The sequence below is a fragment of the Mobula hypostoma genome, chromosome 28, assembly GCF_963921235.1.
Source record: "Mobula hypostoma chromosome 28, sMobHyp1.1, whole genome shotgun sequence".
Lineage (NCBI taxonomy): Eukaryota > Metazoa > Chordata > Chondrichthyes > Myliobatiformes > Myliobatidae > Mobula > Mobula hypostoma.
The window spans coordinates 2614888-2638614 of NC_086124.1; the positions used below are offsets into that span (position 1 = coordinate 2614888).

Sequence of the window (23727 nt, forward strand, 5' to 3'; positions counted from 1 at the left end):
CCAGGGATCGAAGATTACCGATGTCCACCATCACAGTTGGTGGCTAGTTCATGCCGTTGAGTCCATGTTACCTGTACGCACAGCTTATCCCGCTTCCCTGCCTCCTCATTTAGTTTAGTTATGAGGAAAAGCATGATAACAAGGCTTTCCGCACCAATGAGTACACACCGCCCAAATATAATTAACTTACTAATCTGCCTGCCTTTGGACGGTGAGAGGAAATCCACGTGGTCACGGGGAGAACGTACGAACTCCGTACCGGCAGTGGTGGTATTGCACCCGGGTTTCTGGCACTGTAACGGTGTTACACTAACCGCTGCTCTATCGCACTACTCCTGCCCTGGAACCTACTATCTCTCACACGCACCCATCACCTCTGCTTTGGCTGTCTTACATTGATGGGTGGCAGGGTGGAGATACGTCTCTACCAAAGGAGGTGTAAAGCGCTCCTTCCCTCTGCTGACCTGCAGGTCACCCTTGGGCGAGGTGTAGCACCTGCTTAGCCCCCCACCCACCCAATCAGGGTCATGTGAAGCCATGGGGGCAGGTGGTGGATGGTCGTACGAGCAGCTGGTGCACATCACAAGTCCTGGTTTTGTGACCACTGACACCAGGCAGACAATCTCTGAAGAGTACTGCTAATGGCTGGGGTCACTCACCTTGTAAAGCCACTGCCCAGAAGAAGGCAATGGCAAACCACTTCTGTAGAAAAATTTGCCAAGAACAATCATGGTCATCGTGATTGCCCATGTCATACGACACAGGCCATAACAAACGAAGGAACACTGAAGGGTAAATTCCAGTGGACAATTAAGCTGCCAGTACATCTCTGGGATGTAGAAGGAAACCAGAAAATATGTGGGAAGCCACGAGGTTCTGGGGAAGCGTGTATATAGACAGCCACAAGGACAGGGCGAGCTGGGTCTCCGGACCCATGGGGAAATTGAACTGACTGCTACAACACATCTCAGAATGAGAATCAGGTTTAATATCACCGGTGAATGTCATGAAATGTGTTGTTTTGCAGCAGTAGTGCATTTCAATACGTAATAAAAGAAATATAAATTACAATAAGAAATTGTATGTGTGGACACACACCACCCAGGCCATGCGCTCTTCTCACTGCTGCCACCTGGAGGAAGGTACAAGAACCTCGGGACTCACCCCACCAGGTTCATGAACAGTTATTACCCCTCAACCATCAGGCTCCTGAACCAAAGGGGATAACGGTACTCAACTTCACTTGCCCCATCATTGAAATGTTCCCACAACCAACGGATTCACTTTTCTGGACTCTTCATCTCATGTACTCAATATTTATTGCTTATTTATTTATTGTAATTATTTTTTTCTTTTTGTATTCACACAGTTTGTTGTCTTTGGTTGAACACCCGTGTTGGTGCAGTCTTTTATTGACTCTGTTATGGTTATTATTCCATGGTTTCTTAAGGTTGTTATAGCCGGGGGTGGTAATGGTGACAAGCTCCCACTACCTATAAAATGCTCCCATTGGTGTGTGCCTCAAATAGCCTCTGACAACCAAGTCCAGCTCCTGGCCCTCATGTGTGACTTATCGACTAAGCCTGGCAGAACCGTTTCTACTGACAGGAGAAGGGGGAAAGGTGGATTACAGGCACCTTAAAAACAGTCATTTCAGGCAGATGGGACTCATCAGTCGTGGTTGGCAGCTCATCTGGAAGGAAAACACTGACCTCAAACCCCTGCTGCCTTGCGGCTATGCACACTTAAGGAAAGGCTTCAAGAGTAAACTCGGAGGGAAAAAGCCTGGAGCTGGAGTCCCTAAGGCAGTCCTACGTTGAGTTCAACACTGACTGGCAACTCTTGCGATGTCACCGGTGCCAAACTGTATCGATCTCTGCCGTTCCTTTGGGTTCATCAGGTGAATGGCGAGAGGGAGCCTGCCACATGGGCAACAGCTTGCCCTCCATATTGTACTGACCTGCTTGTGTATCTAGACAGCTGGGTTGCGACATCCATGGCCGACCCTGAGCGACAGAGGCCTCAATCACAACATTATTCTGTGGATTGCGTGAGTATGCCCGCAAGAAAATGAATCTCAGGGTTGTATGTTATCATATGAACTTTGAACTTTGATCTCATCTGCCTGTCCGTGGTCCCTATCCCTCCATTTCCTTCCTGTTCACATTCCTGTCAAATGCCTTTTAAACATTGTTTTTGCAGGTGCTTTTACCACCTCCCCTGGCAGCCTGATCCAGGAACTTAACACTCCCGAGTAAAAAACTTGCCTTGTAAATTCTCTTTCACTTTTACCCTTCTCACTTTGATCCTACGCCAACTAGCGGTTGACATGTCCACACTGGGAAGAAGACTCTAGTGACCCTATAATGCCAATCATAATTTTATACACTCAGTGGCCAATTTATTAGGTACCTCCTGTAGCTAACAAAGTGGCCACTGAGTGTACGTTCATGGTCTTCTGCTGCTGCAGCCCATCCACTTCAAGCTTTGATATGTTGTGTGTTCAGAGATGCTCTTCTGCACACCGCTGTTGTAACACGTTGTTATTTGAGTTTCTGTCACCTTTCTGTCAGCTTGAACCAGTCTGGCCATTCTCCTTGGACCTCTCTCATTAACAAAGCTTTTTCACCCACAGAAATTCCACTCACTAATGTTTTTTTCTCTTTGCACCATTCTCTATAAACTCTAAAGACTATTGTGCTTGAAAATCCCAGGAGATCAGCAGTTTCTGAGATACTCAAACCACCCCATCTGGCACCAATAATCATTCCATGGTTATGGTCACATTTCTTCCCCATTCTGATGTTTGGTCTGAAAAACGAATGAACCTCTTGACCATGGTTTTATGCATTGAGTTGCTGCCACCTGACTGGCCGATTAGATATTTGCATTAACGAGCAGGTCTGTCTAATATGGTGGCCATTGAGAACATACTTCCATCAGGCCACTCGTCACCTTTCAACGTTCCAGAGTAAACAACCTAAACGTGTCCAACCTCCCTTCACAGCTAAGTAAACAATTCAATTTTGTCCAACTTCTTGGATCAAATATTTCAACTAAGGGAACGCCTATTCAGATCCCACGCACCGAATGCCCGAACGAGAGTGGAAGGTGCATGGAACACCCTGCCAAGGGTGGTGACAGAGGCAATTACATTGGGGGCATTTAAGAAACTCTTAGACAGGAACATGGATGAGAGAAAACTGGAGGGCTACACAGGAAAGAAGGAAGGGTTAGATTGAATTTGAAGTAGGTCAGGGGTTACCAGACTGCTTGCTTAACGTCCGTAGCATAAATAAGGATGAGAACCCCTGAAGTAGGTTAAAAGGTTGGCACAGTATTATGGGCTGAAGTATCTGTACTGTACTGCTCTATGTTTTAAAACCATTAGAGAAGAAGGCAAGACAGCGACTATACTTTATTAGGAGTTGGAAGAGATTTGGTATGTCAATAAAAACACTCAAAAACATCTATAGTTGTACCGTGGAGAGCATTCTGACAGGCTGCATCACTGTCTGCTATGGAGGGGCTACTGCACAGGACCGAAAGAAGCTGCGGAAGGTTTGTAAATCTAGTCAGCTTCATCCTGGGTACTAGCCTACAAAGTACCCAAGACATCTATAAGGAGCGGTGTCTTAGAAAGTCAGCGTCCATTATTAAGGAACCCCATCACCCAGGACATGGCCTTTTCTCACTGTTACCATCAGGTAGGAGGTACAGGAGCCTGAAGACACACACTCAGTGATTCAGGAACAGCCTCTTCCCCTCTGCCTTCCGATTCCTAAATGGACATTGAATCCGTGAACACTACCTCACTTTTTTAATATATATTATTTCTGTTTTTCATGATTTTTAGTCTATTCAATATATGTATACTGTAATTGATTTACTTATTTGTTTTTTTTTCTTTCTATATTATGTATTGTGTTGAACTGCTGCTGCTAAGTTAACAAATTTCACATCACATGCCAGTGATAATAAACCTGATTCTGATTCTGATAAATTCATACATTTACCCCCTACAGTACATCTTAATAGTCCAACCAGTATATGAATGGATCAGGGCTAAGTCCATACCATGGTAATACTCAATGTGACTGGCGTTCCCAGACAGGTTAAACCAAGCTTCAAATGGTTCTTCAATCTCGGCATATGGCAATGAGAAAACTCCTGTGAACAGATTTTAAACTGTTACTTTATGCACACAGGAAGAAATCTTTCTAGCAACTGGAAAAAAAACTGAATATCTTACACAGCTGAGTGTACATTCACATTGATAAATATCATGCACGGCAGCAAACATAATCAAGGACCAACTGCAACATTTTTCAAAGCTCAGAGTAAATTTTATCATCAAAGTACATATATGTCATGTGTTGGCGCGTGGCCAAGTGGTTCAGGCGTTTGTCTAGTGATCTGAGGGTCGCTGCTTCGAGCCTCAGCTGAGGCAGCGTGTTGTGTCCTTGAGCAAGGCACTTAACCACCGGTGCCAAGCTGTATGGGTCCTAATACCCTTCCCTTGGACAACATCGGTGGCGTGGAGAGGGGAGACTTGCAGCACAGGCAACTGCCGGTCTTCCATACAACCTTGCCCAGGTCTCATGAGACTAACGGATGCCTATTATTGTATGTCAGCACATACAACACTGAGATTCATTTTCCTGCGGGCATACTCAACAAATCTATAACAAGATTAATGAAAATCAACCAGAGTGCAGAAGACAACAAACTGTGCAAATGCAAATGTACATAAATAGCAATAAATAATGAGAACATGAGATAATGAGATAAAGTGTCCTCAATGTGAGATCATTGGATGGGCTCTTTGGTTCAAGAGCCTGATGGGTAGCAACTGTTCTTGAACCTGATGGAGCGAGTCCTGATGCTCTTGTACCTTCTACCTGATGGCAGAAATGAGAGGAGAGCCTGGCCTGGGTGGTGGGGATCTCTGATGATGGATATTTTCCTACAACAGTGTTTCACGTAGATGGGCTGAATGTTTGGGAGGGCTTTGAAGAGAAGTTTGGTTAAGTACATGAATGGGAGCGGGATGGAGGGATATGGTTTAGATGTAGGTCAGTGGGAATTGGCATGGACCAGATGGGCTGAAGGGCCTGTATCTGTACTGGAGTGCTCTATGACTACGACCCTTTCTATTCCACACATCCTCATTTCCAGTCCAGATGAAGGGTCTTGTCACTCCCTGTCCCCTCTGTTGATACTGCCTGACCTACTGACTTCCTCCAGCAGCCCATGTATTGCTCTAGAGCCCTGCATCTGTAGTTTTGTTTGTCACCACCCTATCCTCTGGGTGACGGGGTAGAGATACATCTCTCCCAAGGTGCTCCTTCCCTCCACTAGCCTGCAGGTCACCCTTGGGCAAGGTGTAGCACCTGCTTAGCCCCCCGATCAGGGTCACATTGAGCCATGGGAACAGGTGGTGGATGGTTGTATGAGCAGCTGGTGTATATCACAAGTCCTGGTTATACGACCACTAGTGGTAGGCAGACAATCTCTGAAGAGTATTGATAATGGCTGGGGTCACCTGTCTTGTAAAGACACTGCCCAGCAGAAGGCAATGGCAAACCACTTCTGTAGAAAAATTTGCCAAGAACAGTCATGGTCATGAAAAGACCATGTTCGCCCACGTTATACGACATGGCACATAATGATGACGTCATATGATGTGGCACTTAATGATGATGTCATACGACATGGCACATAATGAACGAACTATGTTGGCGTGGACCCACAATCACATCTGCTGATGCCTCGTTACCCTAACGAGAGATGCTATTTGTCCAGCTGCAATTTACCACAGACCAGAAACCAACTACAATTAATGGTTAATACTAGCACTTAGAGGAGATTAGAGAACTTTGGGCACTAAACTCCTCCATGCCTTCCTCTTGTTTCTCACACAGTCCAGGGTCTTTTCAGGGATTGGTGGAATCTCCAGGAAATGTTGGAGATATCTGGAATAACCTCAAGGACTGGAAACTGGTTGTAGGTAGAGTTAGACAGAGTGAGGGCCAAAATAAGACCATATGATACAGGAGCAGAATTAAGGCCATTTGGTCCATCAAGTCTACTCCACCATTTCATCATGGCTGATCCAATTTTCCTCTCTGCCCCAATCTCCTGCCCTCTCCCCGTATCCCTTCATGCCCTGACTGATCTATCAATCTTTGCCTTAAATATTAACAATGACTTGGCCTCCTCAGCCATCTGGGGCAATGAATTCTGCAGATTCACCACCCTCTGGCAGAAGAAGTTCCTCCTCATCTCCATTCTAAAAGGACAGCCCTCTATCCTCTGGTCTTAGACTCCCCCACCATAGGAAACATCCATTTCATATTCACTCTATCAAACCCTTTCACCATTCCCCTCCCTCCTCATTCTGAATTCCACTGAGCAGCGGCCCAGAGACATCGAATGTTCCTCATACCACAAGCCTTTCAATCCCGGAATCATTTCCGTCAACCTCCTTTAAACCCTCTCCAATATCAGCACGTCCTTAGATAAGGGGCCCAAACCTGCTCACAATAATCCAGGTGAGGCCTCACCAGTGCTTTATAAAGTCTCAACATTACACTCTTCCTGTTATATTTGAATCTAAGATGGCAATGCCTGTGCAGAGGGTCACACAGACCGCTTTATTATCATCTACACAAGTACATGTGTGCAATGAAAATCTGACTTGCAGCAGTACCACAGACATGTCTGTTTAGTTATTTATGAAGATACGGCTTGGAATAGGCACTTCCATCCTTTCCAGCAATCCCCCGATATAATCCGAGTCTAATCACAGGACAATCTACAAGGACTGTGGGAGAAAATCAGAGTACTGGGAGGAAACCCATGCGGTCACGGGGAGAACATATAAACTCTTAACATCATATAAGCAGCAGTCGCGAGAAAAGCATGAATTTAACACATTTTTTTACAAGAAGACAATGAAAAGAAAAACCTGGACACCTTAATGCAAGGGGATCATGGTGTTGCTGGACTGCAGTGTCTGGGGTTGGGTGAATGGAAGTAGCTACTCTTGATCCCGGTGGTGTGGGACTTCAGGCTTCTGTACGGGTCATTCGGCCCATCTAGTCCATCGCCCCCCAATGCAACTTGAGCAAGAAATGCTGAAAACCCGCTCTTGCATCTGGCAAGAGAGGGTCCTTGTCCCGGAATCTGTACCCAGTGCCGGGGGACAGGGGCTGAAGGGCCGGTGCACGACCCCCGCACTTTCCGTGTCTTACCTGAGACGTGGTAGGTATCCGCGAACTTCGGCGGTTCTGCCTGGGGCTTGGCGTCGAGCGCTATTCTGGAAAACAGATCGAAACGGAAGTTAGAGTAATGTACGGCAGCTCGGCCAGGGAATGCAGAAACGATTTATCACACATCCCTTGACCTGAATGCTTTTGCACGGGTGAGTGTCGAATAGACACTCAGTGCAGCACAGTGCAATGTGGAATCGCTGGTTCCCATTGCAATCGGAGGTCAAGTGAACTGTGCCCCCCGAGAGAGCTTCTGCTGGGGGTCAGCTGGGACTGTGTCCCCCGAGAGAGGTTCTGCTGGGGGTCAGCTGGGACTGTGCCCCCCGAGAGAGGTTCTGCTGGGGGTCAGCTGGGACTGTGTCCCCCGAGAGAGGTTCTGCTGGGGGTCAGCTGGGACTGTGCCCCCCGAGAGAGGTTCTGCTGGGGGTCAGCTGGGACTGTGTCCCCCGAGAGAGGTTCTGCTGGGGGTCAGCTGGGGCTGTGCCCCCTGAGAGAGGTTCTGCTGGGGATCAGCTTGGGCTGTGCTCCCTGAGAGAGGTTCTACTGGGGGTCAGCTGGGGCTGTGTCCCCTGAGAGAGGTTCTGCTGGGGGTCAGCTGGGGTTGTGCTCCCTGAGAGAGTTTCTACTGGGGGTCAGCTGGGGCTGTGCCCCCCGAGAGTGGTTCTGCTGGGGGTCAGCTGGGACTTTCCTCATTCACGCCAATCCCACGAAACGAAGACGAAGTGTATAATCTGTGGAGTTACAGCTGTCCAGCACCGCACCATACAATTCCCTCAGCAAGCTCTCCCCTCCCTTTAGAAGCAGTGCAATTCCCTGTATAGGTGTCGGCCCCACTTCCCTTTCCCTCCGGCTTGGGGATGTCCCAGTACCTGTGATTACGCCCAGAGCAAGACAGCTGCGCATCGCACGGCCGGCCCCATCACTGTGCTCTGCCCCTCCTGTCTCGGCGCGGAATGGGCAGACATCGACACACCCATGGGGCGGGTTCTCCACCCCCCCACCCCAGAGAGGCAATGTCTATGCAGGGGTCGGACCCAGCAGGGGGGCGTTCCGCCTCTCAATCCTGTTTCCTCATTCAGTAACCTCAGCAACAGTGAACAAGGACCATCTCTTAGAAATAAATATGATTATGATTATGAAGACATGTGGTCCTCTTTTATTGTCATTTAGTAATACATGCATTAAGAAATGATACAAAATTCCTCCGGTGTGATATCATAAAACACAGGACAGACCAAGACTGAAAAAACTGACAAAACCACATAATTATAACATATAGTTACAACAGTGCAACAATACCATAACTTGATGAAGAAGTCCGTGAGCACAGTAAACTTCAAAGTTTCTCAAATGTCCCACATCTCACGCAGATGGGAGAAGGAAGAAAAACTCTCCCTGACGTGCCGACCACAATCCGACTCCGAGTCATCCGAAAACTTCGAGCTCTGATCAGCTCTCCGACACCGAGTACTGAGCACCATCTCTGTCCGAGCGATTCGACCACCTTCTCGGTCGCCAACAGCAGGCAAAGCCGGGGATTTTGAGGCCTACCCTCCGAAAGATTCCCGACCACGCAGTAACGACAGCAGCGAACGGGCGTTTCAGAAATTTCTCCAGATGTTCCTCTGTGCTTTCACGTCCATTCTCCATCAAATCAGAATTGTCCACGGCCCCTATTTAATGGATATGATATCATTTTTCACCGGAGGGCTGTGCACGTGCGGCGCGCTGCCATCTTCTCCTCCCGTATAAAATAAATAGCAACAAATAACGAGCATGAAATATCAAAATAAAAAGGAGTCCTTAAACAAGTTAGTTATCCCCTTTTGTTCAAGAGCCTGATGGTTGAGGGGTAGTAACAGTTCCTGTACCTGGTGGTGTGAGTTCTGAGGCTCTTGTACCTTCTACCTGATGGCAGCAGCGAGAAGAGAGCGTGCCCCGGGTGGAGAGGATCTTTGATGATGGATGCTGCTTTTTTACGGCAATATTTCCTGTGTGTCTGAGTTTTTTTATGCGCTAAGATCTCGTTTGCGAGCTGCCCCCCCCCCACCCATCATTGGGTTGTTTAAAATAAAAGGGAGCTTTCGCGGGATCTTGGCTTTTTTCCCAGTTGCTCAGTTGCAGTCGAATCGACACAGGAGCCGTCACACAGATCAGGGAATGAGGGATTTGAAAAAAAGGAGCTTTCGCAAGATTTTGGCTTTTTCAGGGGGCACAGTTAGCAAGGGCAAATAAAAATTAAAAAGGGACGATGGAGTGGCCATTGTGCGAGTGGACCAGTGTTAGAGTGGGGAGGCTTTGGCTCATCGGGCTTGGGTGAGGAAAGTTTCCTCATTCTTCGTCTGTTGGTACACAGTTAGAGCAGGTGAGGATGGCTTCGGGGCTGTGTTGTATTTGTTTTGTGAGATGTAGGAATTCCGGGAGACCTCCCCGGATGACCTCATCTGCACCAGCTGCTCAGAGCTGCACTCACAACACGCTGGAGGAACTCAGCAGGTCAGGCAGCATCCGTGGAAACGATGAGTCGACGTTTCAGGCCGGAACCCTTCGTCAGGACTGTAGAGGGAAGGGGCAGAGGCCCTATATGCTCCTCAGTGAATGAGGTAAGGAACTGGAGCTGCAGCTCGATGACCTTTGGCTCGCACGGGAGACTAAGCAGGCGTTGGATAGAAGCAACAGGGAGGTAGTCACCCCTCAGTTGACCTGGGTGACAGTCAGGAGAAGGAATTTGGAATAGGCTGACAGTGTAGAGTGCCCCTGTGGCCATTCCCCTCAATAATAAGTATGTGTTTTGGATACTGTCGGGAGAATGACCTATGGGGGAGGGTGGGGAGACACAGTGACCAGGCACTGTGGCTCAGAAGGGAAGGGGGAAAGAGGACTGCTGTATTGATAGGGGATTCCATAGTTCCATAGTTCCATAGGAGTAGATACGAGATTCCGTGGATGTGATAGCAACACCCAGATGTTATCTTGCCTCCCAGATGCCAAGGTCAGGACATCTCAGATCAGGTCCACGACATTCTAAAGGCTGAGCAGACAGAAGTCTTGCTGCACATTGGCTCCAATGACATGGATAGGAAAAGCGAGGAGGTCCTGAAGACAGAATTTAGGGGACTAGGTAGAAAGCTGAAAAGCAGGACCTCCAGGGTGGTAATCTCTGGGTTGCTGTCTGTGCCATGTGCTAGTGAGGGCAAGAATAGGATGATTTGGCAGATGAATGCGTGGCTGAGGAACTGGTGCAGGGGACAAAGGTTCAGATTTCTGGATCATTGGGATCTCTTCCAGGAAAGGTATGATCTGGACACCGGACCCCAAGGGGGACCAATATCCTTGTGAGCAGGTTTGTGCGAGAGCTGTTGGGGAGGGTTTAGTCAAATTGGCAGGGCGAAGAGAACCAGAGTGATAGGGCTGAGGATGGGACAGGTGGGGTACAAGCAAAGGTAGTATGTAGTGAGACTGTCAGGAAGAACAGGCAGATGATAGAGCAAAATTGCAATTGATGCAATGAGTTGCAGTGTAAAAGGGGGACAAAATCAATACAGGACTGAAGGTGTTCTGTAGATGATCTTGTAGTACACTTAGAGATTGGCATGTACGAAATTATGGGCATCCCTGAATCATGTCTGAAAGACGTTATAGCTGGGTGCTTAACATCCAAGGATACACAGTGTATTGAAAGGACAGGCAGGTAGGCAGAGGGAGTGTTGTGGCTCTGTTGGTATAAAATGAAATCAAATCCTTAGAAAGGTGTGACAGAAGATGTAGAATCCTTGTGGGTAGAGTTAAGAAACTGCAAGAGTAAAAGGACCCTGATGGGAGTTGTATACAGGCCCCTGAATTGTTGTCAGGATGTGGGATATAAATTACAGTGGGAGATAGAAAAGATATGTAATAAGGACAATGTTATGATTGTTTTGGGGGAAATTCAATATGTAGGTAGTTTGGGAAAATCAAGTTGGTGCTGGATCCTAAGAGAGAGAATTTGTAGAATGCCTATAAAATGGTTTTTTAGAGCAGCTTGTAGTTGTAGGAGATCAGCTATTCTGGGTTGGGTGTTGTATAATGAATGAGATTTGATTAGGGAGCTGAAGGGAAAGGAAACCTTAGGAGACAGTGATCACAATATGGTACAATTCACCCTGCAGTTTCAGAGGGAGAAGCTAAAGTCAGGTATATCAGTGGATGAAAAGGAAGTACAGAGGATGGAGAGAGGAGCTGTCCAAAATTGATTGGAAAGGGACACCAGCAGGGATGATGGCAGAGCAGCAGTGGCTGGAATTTCTGGGAGCAATTCAGAAGGCACAGGATAGATACATCCCAAAGAAGAAAAAGTATTCTAAAGGCAGGATGATATAACCACAGCTGACAAGGGAAGTCAAAGCCACCATAAAACTAAAAGACAGGGCATATAACAGAGTAAAAATTAGCAGGAAGTTAGAGGATTGGGAAGCTTTTAAAAAACAACAGAAGACAGCTAAAAAAAACCATGAGAGGGAAAGATGAAATGTAAAGGTTTGCTAGTCAACGATATCAAAGAGGATACCAAAAGTTGTTTTTCAGATATATAAAGAATAATAGAGAGATGAGAGTAGACATTGGACCACTGGACAATGATGACTGGACAGGTAGTAACAGGGGACAAGGAAACTGTGGATGATCTGAAGTAGTATTGTGTACCAGTCTTCATTGTGGAAGACACTCGCAATATTACGGAAGTTCAAGAGTGTCAGGGGGCAGAAGTGAGAGCACTTACTACTACTAGGGAGAAGGTGCTCAGGAAACTGAAAGGTCTGAAGGTAGATAAGTCATCTGGACCAGCTGGTGTACACCCCAGGGTTCTAAAAGAGTAGTTGAAATGATTGCGAAAACATTACTAATGATCTATCAGGAATCGCTAGATTCTTGAATGGTCCGGGAGGACTGGAAAATTGCGAATGTCACTCCACTCTTCAAGGAGGGAGGGAAGCAGAAGAAAGGAAATTATAGGCCAGTTAGTCTGACTTCAGTGGTTGGGGAGATGTTGGAGTCGATTGTTAAGCATGAAGTTTTGAGGTACTTGGAGATGCATGTTAAAATAGGTCATGGTCAGCATGGTTTCCTTAAGGGGAAATTGTTGCCTGATGAATTATTTGGAATTCTTTAAGGAAATAACCAGCAGGATAGACGAAGGAGGATTGGTAGATGTTCCAGTGACTAGCGACGTTCTAGCCAGGGGTCGGTGCTGGGCCCACTTCTTTTTATGTTGTAGGTTAGTGATTTAGATGATGAAATTGACAGTTTTGTGGCCAAGGTTGTGGATGATGCAAAGATTGGTGGAGGGGCAGGTAGTGTTGAGGTAGTAGGGAGGCTGCAGAAGGTCTTAGACAGATTAGGAGAATGGGCAAAGAAGTGGCAAATAGAACACAGTATTTGGAAGTGTATGGTCATGCACTTTGATAGAATGAATAACAGCATAGACTGTTTCTAAATGGGGCGAAAATTCAAAAATCTGAGGTGCAAAGGGACTTGGGAGTCCTCATGCAGGATTCTCTGAAGGTTAACTTGTGGGTTGAGTTGGCAGTGAGGAAGATAGATCCAATGCTAGCATTCATTTCAAAAGGACTAGAATATAGAAACAAGGATGTAATGGTGAGGCTTTATGAAGCACTGGTGAGGTCTCACATGGAGTATTGTGAGCAGTTTATGGTCCCTTATTTAAGAAGGGATGTGCTGACATTGCAGAGGGTTCAAAGGAGCTTCACAAAACTGATTCTGGGAGTGAAAGGCTTATCATATCAAGTGTGTTCGATGGCTCTGGGCTGTATTCACTGGAATTCAGAGAATGATGGGGGGGATCTTATTGAAACCTGATGAATATTGAAAGGATGTGTGTGTGGAGGAGATGTTTCCTATAGTAGGGTAGTCTAAAACCAGAGGGCACAACCTCAGAATAAGAGGGATAACCATTTAGAAGAGATGAGGAGGAATTTCTTTAGCAGAAAGTGGTGAACCTGTGGAATTCATTGCCACAGGTGGCTGTGAAGGCCAAGCAGTGGGGTATATTTGAGGCAGAGGTTGCTAGATTCTTGATTAGTCAGGGCATGCAGGGATACGGGGAGAAGGCAGGAGATTGGGGCTGAGTGGGAAAATGGATCAGCCGTGAGGAAATGATAGAGCAGACTTGACAGGTCGAATGGCCCAAAGCTGCTCCTAGGTCTTATGGTCTTAATGCAAACAACGCATTTTATTGTATGTTTCGTTGTATATAACCAAATAACAATTACAGCATGGAAACAGGCCATCTCAAATAAACCTGAATCTGTTTTGCACAGCCTTTTTTCTTAATGTTCTCTCTTATCTGTTTTTATAATTGATATATAATTTATCTTCTCTGTGTTGTCCATACCTACCTGCATATGCTGCTACAGTATCAGAATTTAAATGTCCCGGAATGTAATAAGCTGCAGGAAGCAGTGCACTCTGCCCAGTATGTCTCTTCCTGTCATCTACAGGAGACTGTGCCTCAAGAAGGCAGTAAAGTTCCAAGTAAGTCACCATATACAACCCTGGGGTTCATTTTCCTGTGGGCATACTCAACAAATCTATGGAATAGTGATGGAGGCTGCCTTTCTGGGGCATCGTTCATGAAGATGTCCATTCACCTGACACAGGCAAACATTAATTGAGGAAAACAACGTTTTGTTTTCTCTCTGTCTTCTGAGAGCTGTGCTTATCATTAAACCACCTTTGTACTTTGATACTTTATGTGTTATTTTTGTTAATTATGCTTTATATTCTTAACATAGAGGTTTTGGCATTGTTTAGGACCTTCTTGTATTTTGTCTGCTCCCAACAACAAGTCTCAAACTTCTGTTATTCACCTAATCTCAAATATGACCAAAGCAGAAAAAAATTCAGCTAAGCAAAACTTTTGACCTATACCGAATCAAACCTTGATTGGTTTATACTTGTACCGATCCAAAATTCTCTTAAATGTTGAAATTGAGCTCACATGCACCACTTGCACTGGAAGCTCATTCCACCCTCTCACCACCCTCTGAGTGAAGAAGCTTCCCCTCATGGTCCCTTTAAACTTTTCACCTTTCACCCTTAACCCACGACCTCAAGTTGTAGTCTCACCCAACCTCAGTGGAAAAAGCCTGCTCGCTTTTGCCCTGCCTGTACATTTCATAATTTTGTGTTTTGACTGAGTTGAAGAGAAATTTATTTTTGCAGGGGATCTTTGGAATCCTTTACCTCAGAGTGCAGTAGGAATTCAAGTGTTAAATACCTTCAAGGGTGAGATTAATCGAGTTTTAGACACTCCGGGTTGAGTGGCTTAAAGGGATGGACAAGAGTGTTGATGATCAGACATGAACTGATTGAAGGAGACAAGGGACTGAAAACATTCTTCATCTCCTGTTTCTTCTGTCCTCATGTGTTGCTAAGTGCTCCCTTCGCTAAACTTTGCTTAGTCACTGAGTTGAGTAATATTGCTCTTTTATCCCAATTTTCCTCATGAACCTCGGGACAAAATACAATTCACCCTGGGATCTTTTTTATTTTGAAGGTGTTATATCTGTGTGAACTGCTGCAGAACGCCGGGTGCTGTATCAGAAGGTAAACACCAGAAAACATCTCTCCCAAATAATAATGTTTTGACCTAAAGGACATTCTCCAAGGCTGAAGATCGAAGTGAAACAAATTATGTCTGCTGAATGGTAACTAATTATCTTGCCCAAGTAATTTATTGAACTTCATAAACACAAGAGATACTGCAGATGCTGGAAATCCAGAGCAACACACACTGTTACGTACCCCGTAACTGGGTTGCCAAACCAGCAGAAATGGATCACTCAGTTGGAGTCTGGAGTACTAGAACTAAGAAAGTTTTATTAAAGAAACAAGCAACACAGTAATCGAAAGGATAATAAATGCAACAGTTCAGCGATGATAAACACACATGTGCACAGAATTAAGATAACAGCATCAATCAAGCTCTATCGTTGTCTAGGGGTAAATGACCAAATTTCAAAATGACTCAAAGTTCAGTCCAGTTCAGTTTGCAGTAATCGTTGTCATGGCGATGGACAACGTGGGGGAAGAGAGAGATAGAACAGGAACAACTGATCATTCAGAACGGCTTCACTCACAGACCGGCGAGTTGCTCACAAGCAACTTTTGGGCGGGTCCTTGGTGATGTCACCTGAGGTCACCGACTGTGACCCCTCCTCCAGATGCGGTCGATCCTCTGCAGTGAACCCGGCACCCAGGCAAGGGCAGACACACACCGGGTTCCCACTGATCGTACCTTTCCACCCTGGGCGTTGTCTGGTACTTCTCACCCACTCGTGAGAGGCGCACCGCTTCCAGGGTCTGGTTACCTCGGGTGGCGTGTGTCCTGCCTTAGCGAACCTGTCCCTTTTTATCCCCCTGCTGGGGCATCACCTGTCCATCACTTCAAACAGTTCAAGGTTCAAAGAGGGGAGCCGCTCCAGACAGCTCTCTCTCCCACATCCCTTCATTACACATCTCCAGACGCTGCTCCATTGTTCCTTATCTCTCCTTCCCCTGAGGGCAGGTGGCAGACCAACTGCTGATGCCACTGATGCTAGCCCAGGCCAGCAAACATCTTAATTTTATGTGTATTCTCGTAACACACATAAAATGCTGGAGGAATGGTTTCGCCCCAAAACATTGACCATTTAGTCCCCTCCATAGATGCTACCTGACCTGCCGAGTTCCCACAGAATTTTGTGTGTGTTGAACTTTCTTCAGTCAATTGGTTTTGGGCTATTTTGGGACCAGTAAGGAATTTGTACTGGAGAGCATATGAGTTAATGAAACTTATTCCAATAAATGACCATAGAACATTGAACAGTACACACAGGAAGAAGACTTTCAGTCCACAGTGTTATGCTGATCTACTCTCAGGCAAATTCTGGATCCAAATGGCTTTCAGACATTTTATTCTGGGTGAGACTCCCATGAGGAATTTTGTCAAACACCTTACTAAAATCCATAAAAATGTAAGTAACACAACAAAGTTCAAAGTAAACAACAGGAATTCTGCAGATGCTGGAAATTCAAGCAACACATCAAAGTTGCTGGTGAACGCAGCAGGCCAGGCAGCATCTATAGGAAGAGGCGCAGTCGACGTTTCAGGCCGAGACCCTTCGTCAGGACTAACCTGTTCGTTAGTCCTGACGAAGGGTCTCGGCCTGAAACGTCGACTGCGCCTCTTCCTATAGATGCTGCCTGGCCTGCTGCGTTCACCAGCAACTTTGAAAGTTCAAAGTAAATTTATTATCAAAGTACGTACACAACTCTGAGATTCATCTTTGTACAAGCAGAAGTAGTGAGGTGGTGTTCATGTCTGTTCAGAAATCTGATGGTGGTGGGAGGAATGTTGCCAGGAATGGAGGAGTTAAGTTATAAGGGAAAATTGAATAGGTTAGAACATTATTCCTTAGAATATAGCAGATTGAGGGGAGATTTGATAGAGGTGTACAAAATTAAAAGGGGTGGATAGGGTAGTTAAGAAAGCTTATGGGGTGTTAGCTTTCATAAGTCGAGGGATAGAGTTTAAGAGTCGCAATGTAATGATGCAGCTCTATAAAACTGGTTAGGCCACACTTGGAGTACTATGTCCAGTTCTGGTCGCCTCACTATAGGAAGAATGTGGAAGCATTGGAAGGTACAGAAGAGATTTACCAGGATGCTGCCTGGTTTAGAGAGTATGCATTATGATCAGAGATTAAGGGAGCTAGGGCTTTACTCTTTGGAGAGAAGGAGGATGAGAGGAGACATGATAGAGGTGTACAAGATAATAAGAGGAATAGATAGAGTGGATAGCCAGCAGCTCTTCCCCAGGGCACCACTGCTCAATACAAGAGGACATGGCTTTAAGGTAAGGGGTGGGAAGTTCAGGGGGGATATTAGAGGAAGGTTTTTTACTCAGAGAGTGGTTGGTGTGTGGAATGCACTGCCTGAGTCAGTGGTGGATGCAGATAGACTAGTGAAATTTATGAGACTACTAGACAGGTATATGGAGGAATTTAAGGTGGGGGGGGGTTATATGGGAGGCAGGGTTTGAGGGCTGGCACAATGTTGTGGGCCGAAGGGCCTGTAATGTGCTGTACTATTCTATGTTCTATATTCTATATGGAGAGTTCATTCACAGGTTGAGTCTGTGGTAAAGAAGGCAAATGTGATGTTGGTATCTATTCCAAGGGGAATAGATTATAAAAACAAGGAGATAATGTTGCAGCTCTATAAGACACTTGTCAGGCCACACTTGGAGAATTGTCAACAGTTTTGGGCCCCTCGTCTGAGAAAGGATGTATTGTCATTGGAGAGAGTCCAGAAGAGGTTTACAAGGATGATTCCGGGAATGAAGGGATGAAAGCGTCTGGCAGCTTTGGACTTGCACTCACCGGAACTTAGAAGAACGTGGGAGGATCTCATTGAAACCTACCAATTGTTGAAAGGCCTAGTTAAGGTGGATGTGGAGAGGGTGCTTCCTTTGGTGGGGTATCCAGAACTAGAGGGCACAGCATCCAAATTAAGAGGCAACCTTTTAGAACAGAGGTAAAGAGGATTTTTTTTCAGTCAAAGAGTGATGAATCTGTGGAATAGTCTGCCATAGACTGCAGTGGAGGTCAAGTCTGTGGGTGTATTTAAAGCGGAGGTTGATGGATATCTGATTGGGACATTGAGGGAAATGGTAAAAGGCAGGTGTATGGGGTTGAATGGGATCTGGTATCAGCCATGATGGAATAGCAGAGTGGACTCGATGGGCTGAATGGCTTGATTCCTTCCTATGCCTTATGGTGTTATTGGAGGCTAGTGCAGAAATTGCTATTTAAAGCAGCCATAGCCATGGGTGAGGGGCCAGAGGACTGAAGGATAGCTCATGTTGTTCTGTTGTTCAAGAAACACTTTAAGCATAAGCCAGGGAATTATAGGCTGGGGAGGCTGACATCAGTAGTGGGAAAGCTATTGGAAGGTATTCTAAGCCACTGGATAGATGAGTATTTGAATAGACAGGGACTGATTAGCGATAGTCAGCATGGCTTTGTAGGTGGTAACCAATCTTATAGAGTTTTCTGAGGAAGTTATCAGGAAAGTGGATGAAGACAAGGCAGTGGATGTTGTCTACATGGATTTTAGCAAGGCATTTGACAAGTTCCGCATGGGAGTTTGGTCAAGAAGGGTCATTAACTCAGGATTCAAGATGAGGTGGTAATTTGGATCAGACATTGGCTTTGTGGAAGAAGCAAGAGAGTGGTGGTAGATGGTTACCTCCCTGACTGGAGGCCCGTGATTAGTGGTGTGTCACACGATCGGTGTGGTACCATTATTGTTTGTCATCTGCATCAGTGGTCTGGATGATAATGTGGTTAACTGGATCAGCAAGATTTGTGGATGGCACCAAGTTTTGGGGTGTAGTGGACAGCTAGGAAGGCTATCATGACTTACAGAGGGATCTGGACCAGCTGGAAAAATGGCTGAAAAATGGCATATGGAACTTAATGCAGACAAGTGTGAGCTGTTGTACTTCAGTAGGACCAACCAGGATAGGTCTTATACTGTGAACGGAAGGGCACTGAGGCATGTGGTAGAACAGAGGGAATCGGGAAATACAGATCCAAAATTCCTTGAAAGTACCAACAGATGTACATAGGGTTGTAAAGAAAGCTTTTGGCACATTGGTCTTCATAAATCAAAGCACCGAGTACAAGAGATGGGATGTTATGTTGAAGTTGTATAAGACGTTGGTGAGGCCTAATTTGGAGTATTGTGTGTAGTTTTGGTCACCTACCTACAGGAAAGATGTAAAAGAGTTTGAAAGAGAACAGAGAAAATTTACAGAGATGTTGTCCGGACTTGAGTTTTAGGGAAAGGTTGAGTAGGTTAGGACTTCACGTCCTGGAGTGTAGGAGAACGAGGGGAGATTTGATAGAGGGATACAAAATTATGAGGGGTATTGATAGGGTAACTGAAAGCAGCTTTTTCCACGCTGGTTGGATGAGTCTAGAATTAGAGGTCATAGGTTAAGGGTGAAAGGTGAAATGTTTAAGTGAACATGAGGGGGAACTAACTTCTTTACTCAGAGGGTCGTGGGAGTGAGGGATAAGCTGCCAGCACAAGTGGTGGATGAAAGTTCGATTGCAACATTTAAGAGAAAGGGGTATAGAGGGCTGCGATCAATGGGAGTAGGCAGTCTAAACGGTTCTGATATGGACTAGATAGGCCGAAGGGCCTGTTTCTGTTCCGCAGTGCGCTGTGACTCTGTGACTAACTGATCGGTCATAGAGGAAGAAGTCTCAAATTGAACTGAAGGAGGCAATGAAAGTTGTTAATGAAAACTTTGCTCAGTATCCACTGGACAGAGGGATCTGGACATTTGTGAGGACAACGTAGAGCAGGCCAGTAAATAAACTGATTTGCTGCAATGTGTCGGTGTTAAGAAGGATGTGCTGGGACTTATGGAAAATGCTGGTCCATGTGGGAGGGAAGGGTTGGTTATATTGCTCTCAGAGTGGATTTAACGGTCGGCACAGCATCAATGGGCTGAAAGGTCTGCGCTGTGCTGTACTGTTCTAAAAAAATGCAAAAGGTTTGAGAGGTGTAAAAATCTGAGGGAAAGAGCCGTACGTTCCATTGGTGCCCTGAGAAGTGAGGTGAGAGGGAAGGAGTTTAAAGTGAATCTGAGAGAGAAGTTTTTCATACAAAAAGTGGCTTGTTTCTGGAATGAGCTGCCAGAAGGGACAGTGTTGGCAGGAGCACTAATAACATCCGAGGGGCTTCTGGACCGGTTACTTGAAAGAGCAGGACATAGAGTGAGACGGAATTAATGCAGGCTTGGGATTAATACTGACTGGCACTTCAGGATTACTTTATTTCCCGGCAAGATTTGGTTTGCAGCCTCAGTGCTGCAGTTGCGGTTGGGATCACCCTTTTTCACTTCTAGCCCAAAATCCAGTGCTCAGGAGAGACAAAGTCCCATTCTGTAAAGGTAATGACGCCTGGCTTCGTTCTGTGGCTAAAGATTTCCATGTGCTGGGCGTCAGTCCAGGGAACAGCTCCACAGGCAGGAGGTCAGCGGGTCCCCGGATCAGAGGTCTGTGCGGGTAGCGGCCCGTAGGTTGGCGAGTTGGCGAGTCCACAGGCCGAGGCCTGGCGTTCAGGGTTCCGTCATCGACAAGTCCTGGGGTTGATACAGAAGATCAAAGCTCAAAGGTCACGGACTGAAATCGACAAGTCTGGAATTTGGGGCCTGATGACTGAGGCTCTGTGTCTGTGAGTCAACTGGAGATGGACTGTGCTGGGGTTGGAGGGCTGCCTGTGAGTGTGATTGGGTGGCTGGGAGGGGAGAAAAGGGTTTCTGTTTTGTGGTTATTGCTGTAGTTGTGTTTTGGGCATGCTATGTTGGTGATAGAATGTGTGGCGAGGCCTAACCCTTACCCTAACCATAACCTTAATGCTTGTGGGCTGCCCCCTGCTCATCCTTGGGTTTAATGATTCAAAGATTCAAAGTACATTTATTATCACAGTATGTGTGCCATATACAACCCTGAGATTCGTCTTCTCCACAGACAGCCACGAAACAAAGAGAAAACCATGGAACCTGTTCCATGAAAAACATCAAACCCACCCCCACCATGCACAAAATAAATCGCGCAAGCAGCAACAAAAAAACAAGCGAAAAACACAGAATATAAAACACAAAATCGAAAGAGTCCAGGCAAATTTCAGTAAACGCAAATGACTCTTTTCACTTTATGTTCCAATGCACTTGATAAAGAAAAGGAATCTGAATCTCTACTTCAGCCCAGGGTGTTTGCAATATTCATCTACTCCGTCTACGTTTCTCACTGCCTCAGTAAAACGGCCAGTATCATCCAAAATCCCACCCACCCTGGACATTCTCTCTTCTCTCCTCTCTCACCAGACACAAGATATGCTGTACGTGCTACTAGGTTCAAGAACTGCTTTTATCCCACTGTTAGAAGATTGTTGAAAAGTCCCCTAGTACAATAAGATAGACTCCTATATCTCATTAGGAGATTTGACACGTCACTAAAGACACTCCCAAATTTCTACAGATGTAGCACTCTAACTGGCTGCATCACTATCTGGTATGGGAGTGGGGGGTGCTGGGGGAATACTGCACAGGATCAAAATAAGCTGCAGAGAGTTGTAAACTTAGTCAGCTCCATCATGGGCACCGGTCTCTACAGTATCCAGGACATCTTCAAGGAGAGATGTCTCAAAAAGGTGGCATCCATCATTAAGGATTCCCATCACCCAGGACATGCCCTCTCCTCACTGCTACCATCAGGGAGGAGGTACAGGAGTCTGAAGGCTCATACTCAACAATTCAGGAACAAATTCTTCCCCTCCGCCATCAGATTTCTGAATGGACATTGAGCCCCTGAACAATAACTCACTACTTTTTAAAAAATTCTTATTTTAACACTACTAAATTTAATGTGTGTGTGTGTATATATATATATATATATATATATATATAGATATATATATATATATACACACACACACATTATATATATATATACAGTATTTCATGATATTTTTTCTATTATTATGTATTGCATTGTACTGCTGCTTCAAGGGCAACAAATTTCATGGCATATGCTGGTGATATTAAACCTGATTCTGATTAGGACTCTTGTCCTCACTATCTGCCCTGTGTGACACTGTAACATTTTGTGGAGATCCGCAGGACGCAGACTGGATTGGACAGCATGTCCTTTAAGGAGAGGTTGGACAAGTGTTGGTTGTTTCTCTGGCATGACAGAGGTGGAGAGGGGACCTGATAGGTTTATAAGATTACGAGATATGTAGATAGACAATCAGTATCTTTTTCTCAGGATTGAAATAGCTAATACTAAGGTGCATGTATTTAAGTTGAGATGGGGTAAATTGAAAGGAGATGTGAGGGGCAAATTTTTTTACACTGGGAGTGGTGGGTGCCTGGAATGTGGTGGCGGAGGAAGATATTGCAGAGGCAATCAAGAGGTTCTTAGATACGTTGTGAAATATATTTCATTAATATATTGTTTGATTAAGCATTCTTTGTTGTTTACATAATTCATTACGAGTTCTATGTAAAAGTACGTGAATGGCATACGTCATTACGGCACCACATCATACGTGTGTGCCTCGCTAAATTGAAACAAACATACACAGGTTTCATTAAGAACTGCCCTTTTTATTCTGCTTAGAAGTATTAATAACAAGATCTTGGAGGCATGACTTATAAGACTTATAGTTCTAAAATCTGAGCATTTCATGCTCTTACTTTTCTTTGGGATCATGACAAATTCTGACACCACAAAATCTGTTGGCCACTTTCCTGTTGAGTAGATTGTATTGCAAAGCCTCGTGATCTCCTCAACCTCCGAGTCGCCAAGTCATTTCAACATTTTGGCTGTAATACCATCTACACCACAAGCTTTACCAGTTTTTAACTTTCCAATGGCTGTTCTTACTTCCGCTACCAAAATTTCCGGACCTTCCGTGTTCTTCTCACTCACTTGATCATTTCTAGCATCGTAGTACAATTCCCTAATGTATTCCATCCATCTACTTTCCACCTTGTCATTCTCAAAGAGTATGTTCCCATCCTTGTCTTGAATAATGCCAACCCTTGATTGTTTCTTGTTCCTATTGGTCATCTCTGCAATCTCCCCGTGCATATCCCTTGAATGATGCAACATGTCCATGGTCTCTATCTTTCCACACCGTTTGATAAACCGTTGTTCTTTAGCTTTTGCACACTCTGCTCTTATTTGTTGGTCCAATTCCTTGTACTTAGACGTGACCTGCTTGTGCTTCCTTCTCTCTTCCATGAGCTTCAGAATGTGATCTGTCATCCAGACTTGTTTCGCTACACGCCTTCTTTTGGGGAGACATTTTTCCGCTGCCATTTGCATACAGTCCTTCAGATTTGACCGCATGTTATCTGGTGTCTGCTCCATGTCTTCTACTCTCAGTCCTTTAAACCTATTTTGTACCGCAGCAGAAAATCTTTCACTATACTCGCTCTTCTTCAGTAAGTCCATATCCAACCTGGCTTCCTTGGTTGCAGCCTTAATCTTTGTCTTTAGTGCAATCTTCACCCTAACAACCACCGGGTTGTGATCCGAGCCTATATCAGCACCTGGATAAATCTTTGCCATCCTAATACTTCTCCTGAAGCATTTCCTCACTGCAATATAGTCAATTTGTCTCCTTCCAGTATCCCCAGGCTTCTTCCAAGTGTATAATTGGAGGAGAAGATGGCGGTGCGACGCAGCGCGTGCGGCCTCTCCGGTAATGAATATCTGTTACCTGTCAAGTAGGGTGCCGTGCACAATTCTGATTTGATGGAGACGGATGTGAGAGCACGGAGGAACATCTGGTGAAACTTCTGAAATGCCTGTTTCGCTGTCGCCGCTAC

General features: G+C 45.5%; 1 protein-coding gene across 1 annotated transcript in view; it reads right to left on the minus strand.

Annotated features, from left to right (window-relative positions):
- The window catches only part of LOC134338725 (counting factor associated protein D-like), a 51486-nt gene extending 28019 nt beyond the window's left edge, over positions 1-23467 (minus strand). Inside the window, 4 exon segments of the mRNA XM_063034767.1 lie at positions 4078-4170; positions 7257-7321; positions 20286-20469; positions 22747-23467. Coding sequence (XP_062890837.1) covers positions 4078-4170; positions 7257-7321; positions 20286-20469; positions 22747-23467 — 1063 coding nt within the window.
- Between the last annotated feature and the right edge of the window lie 260 nt (positions 23468-23727).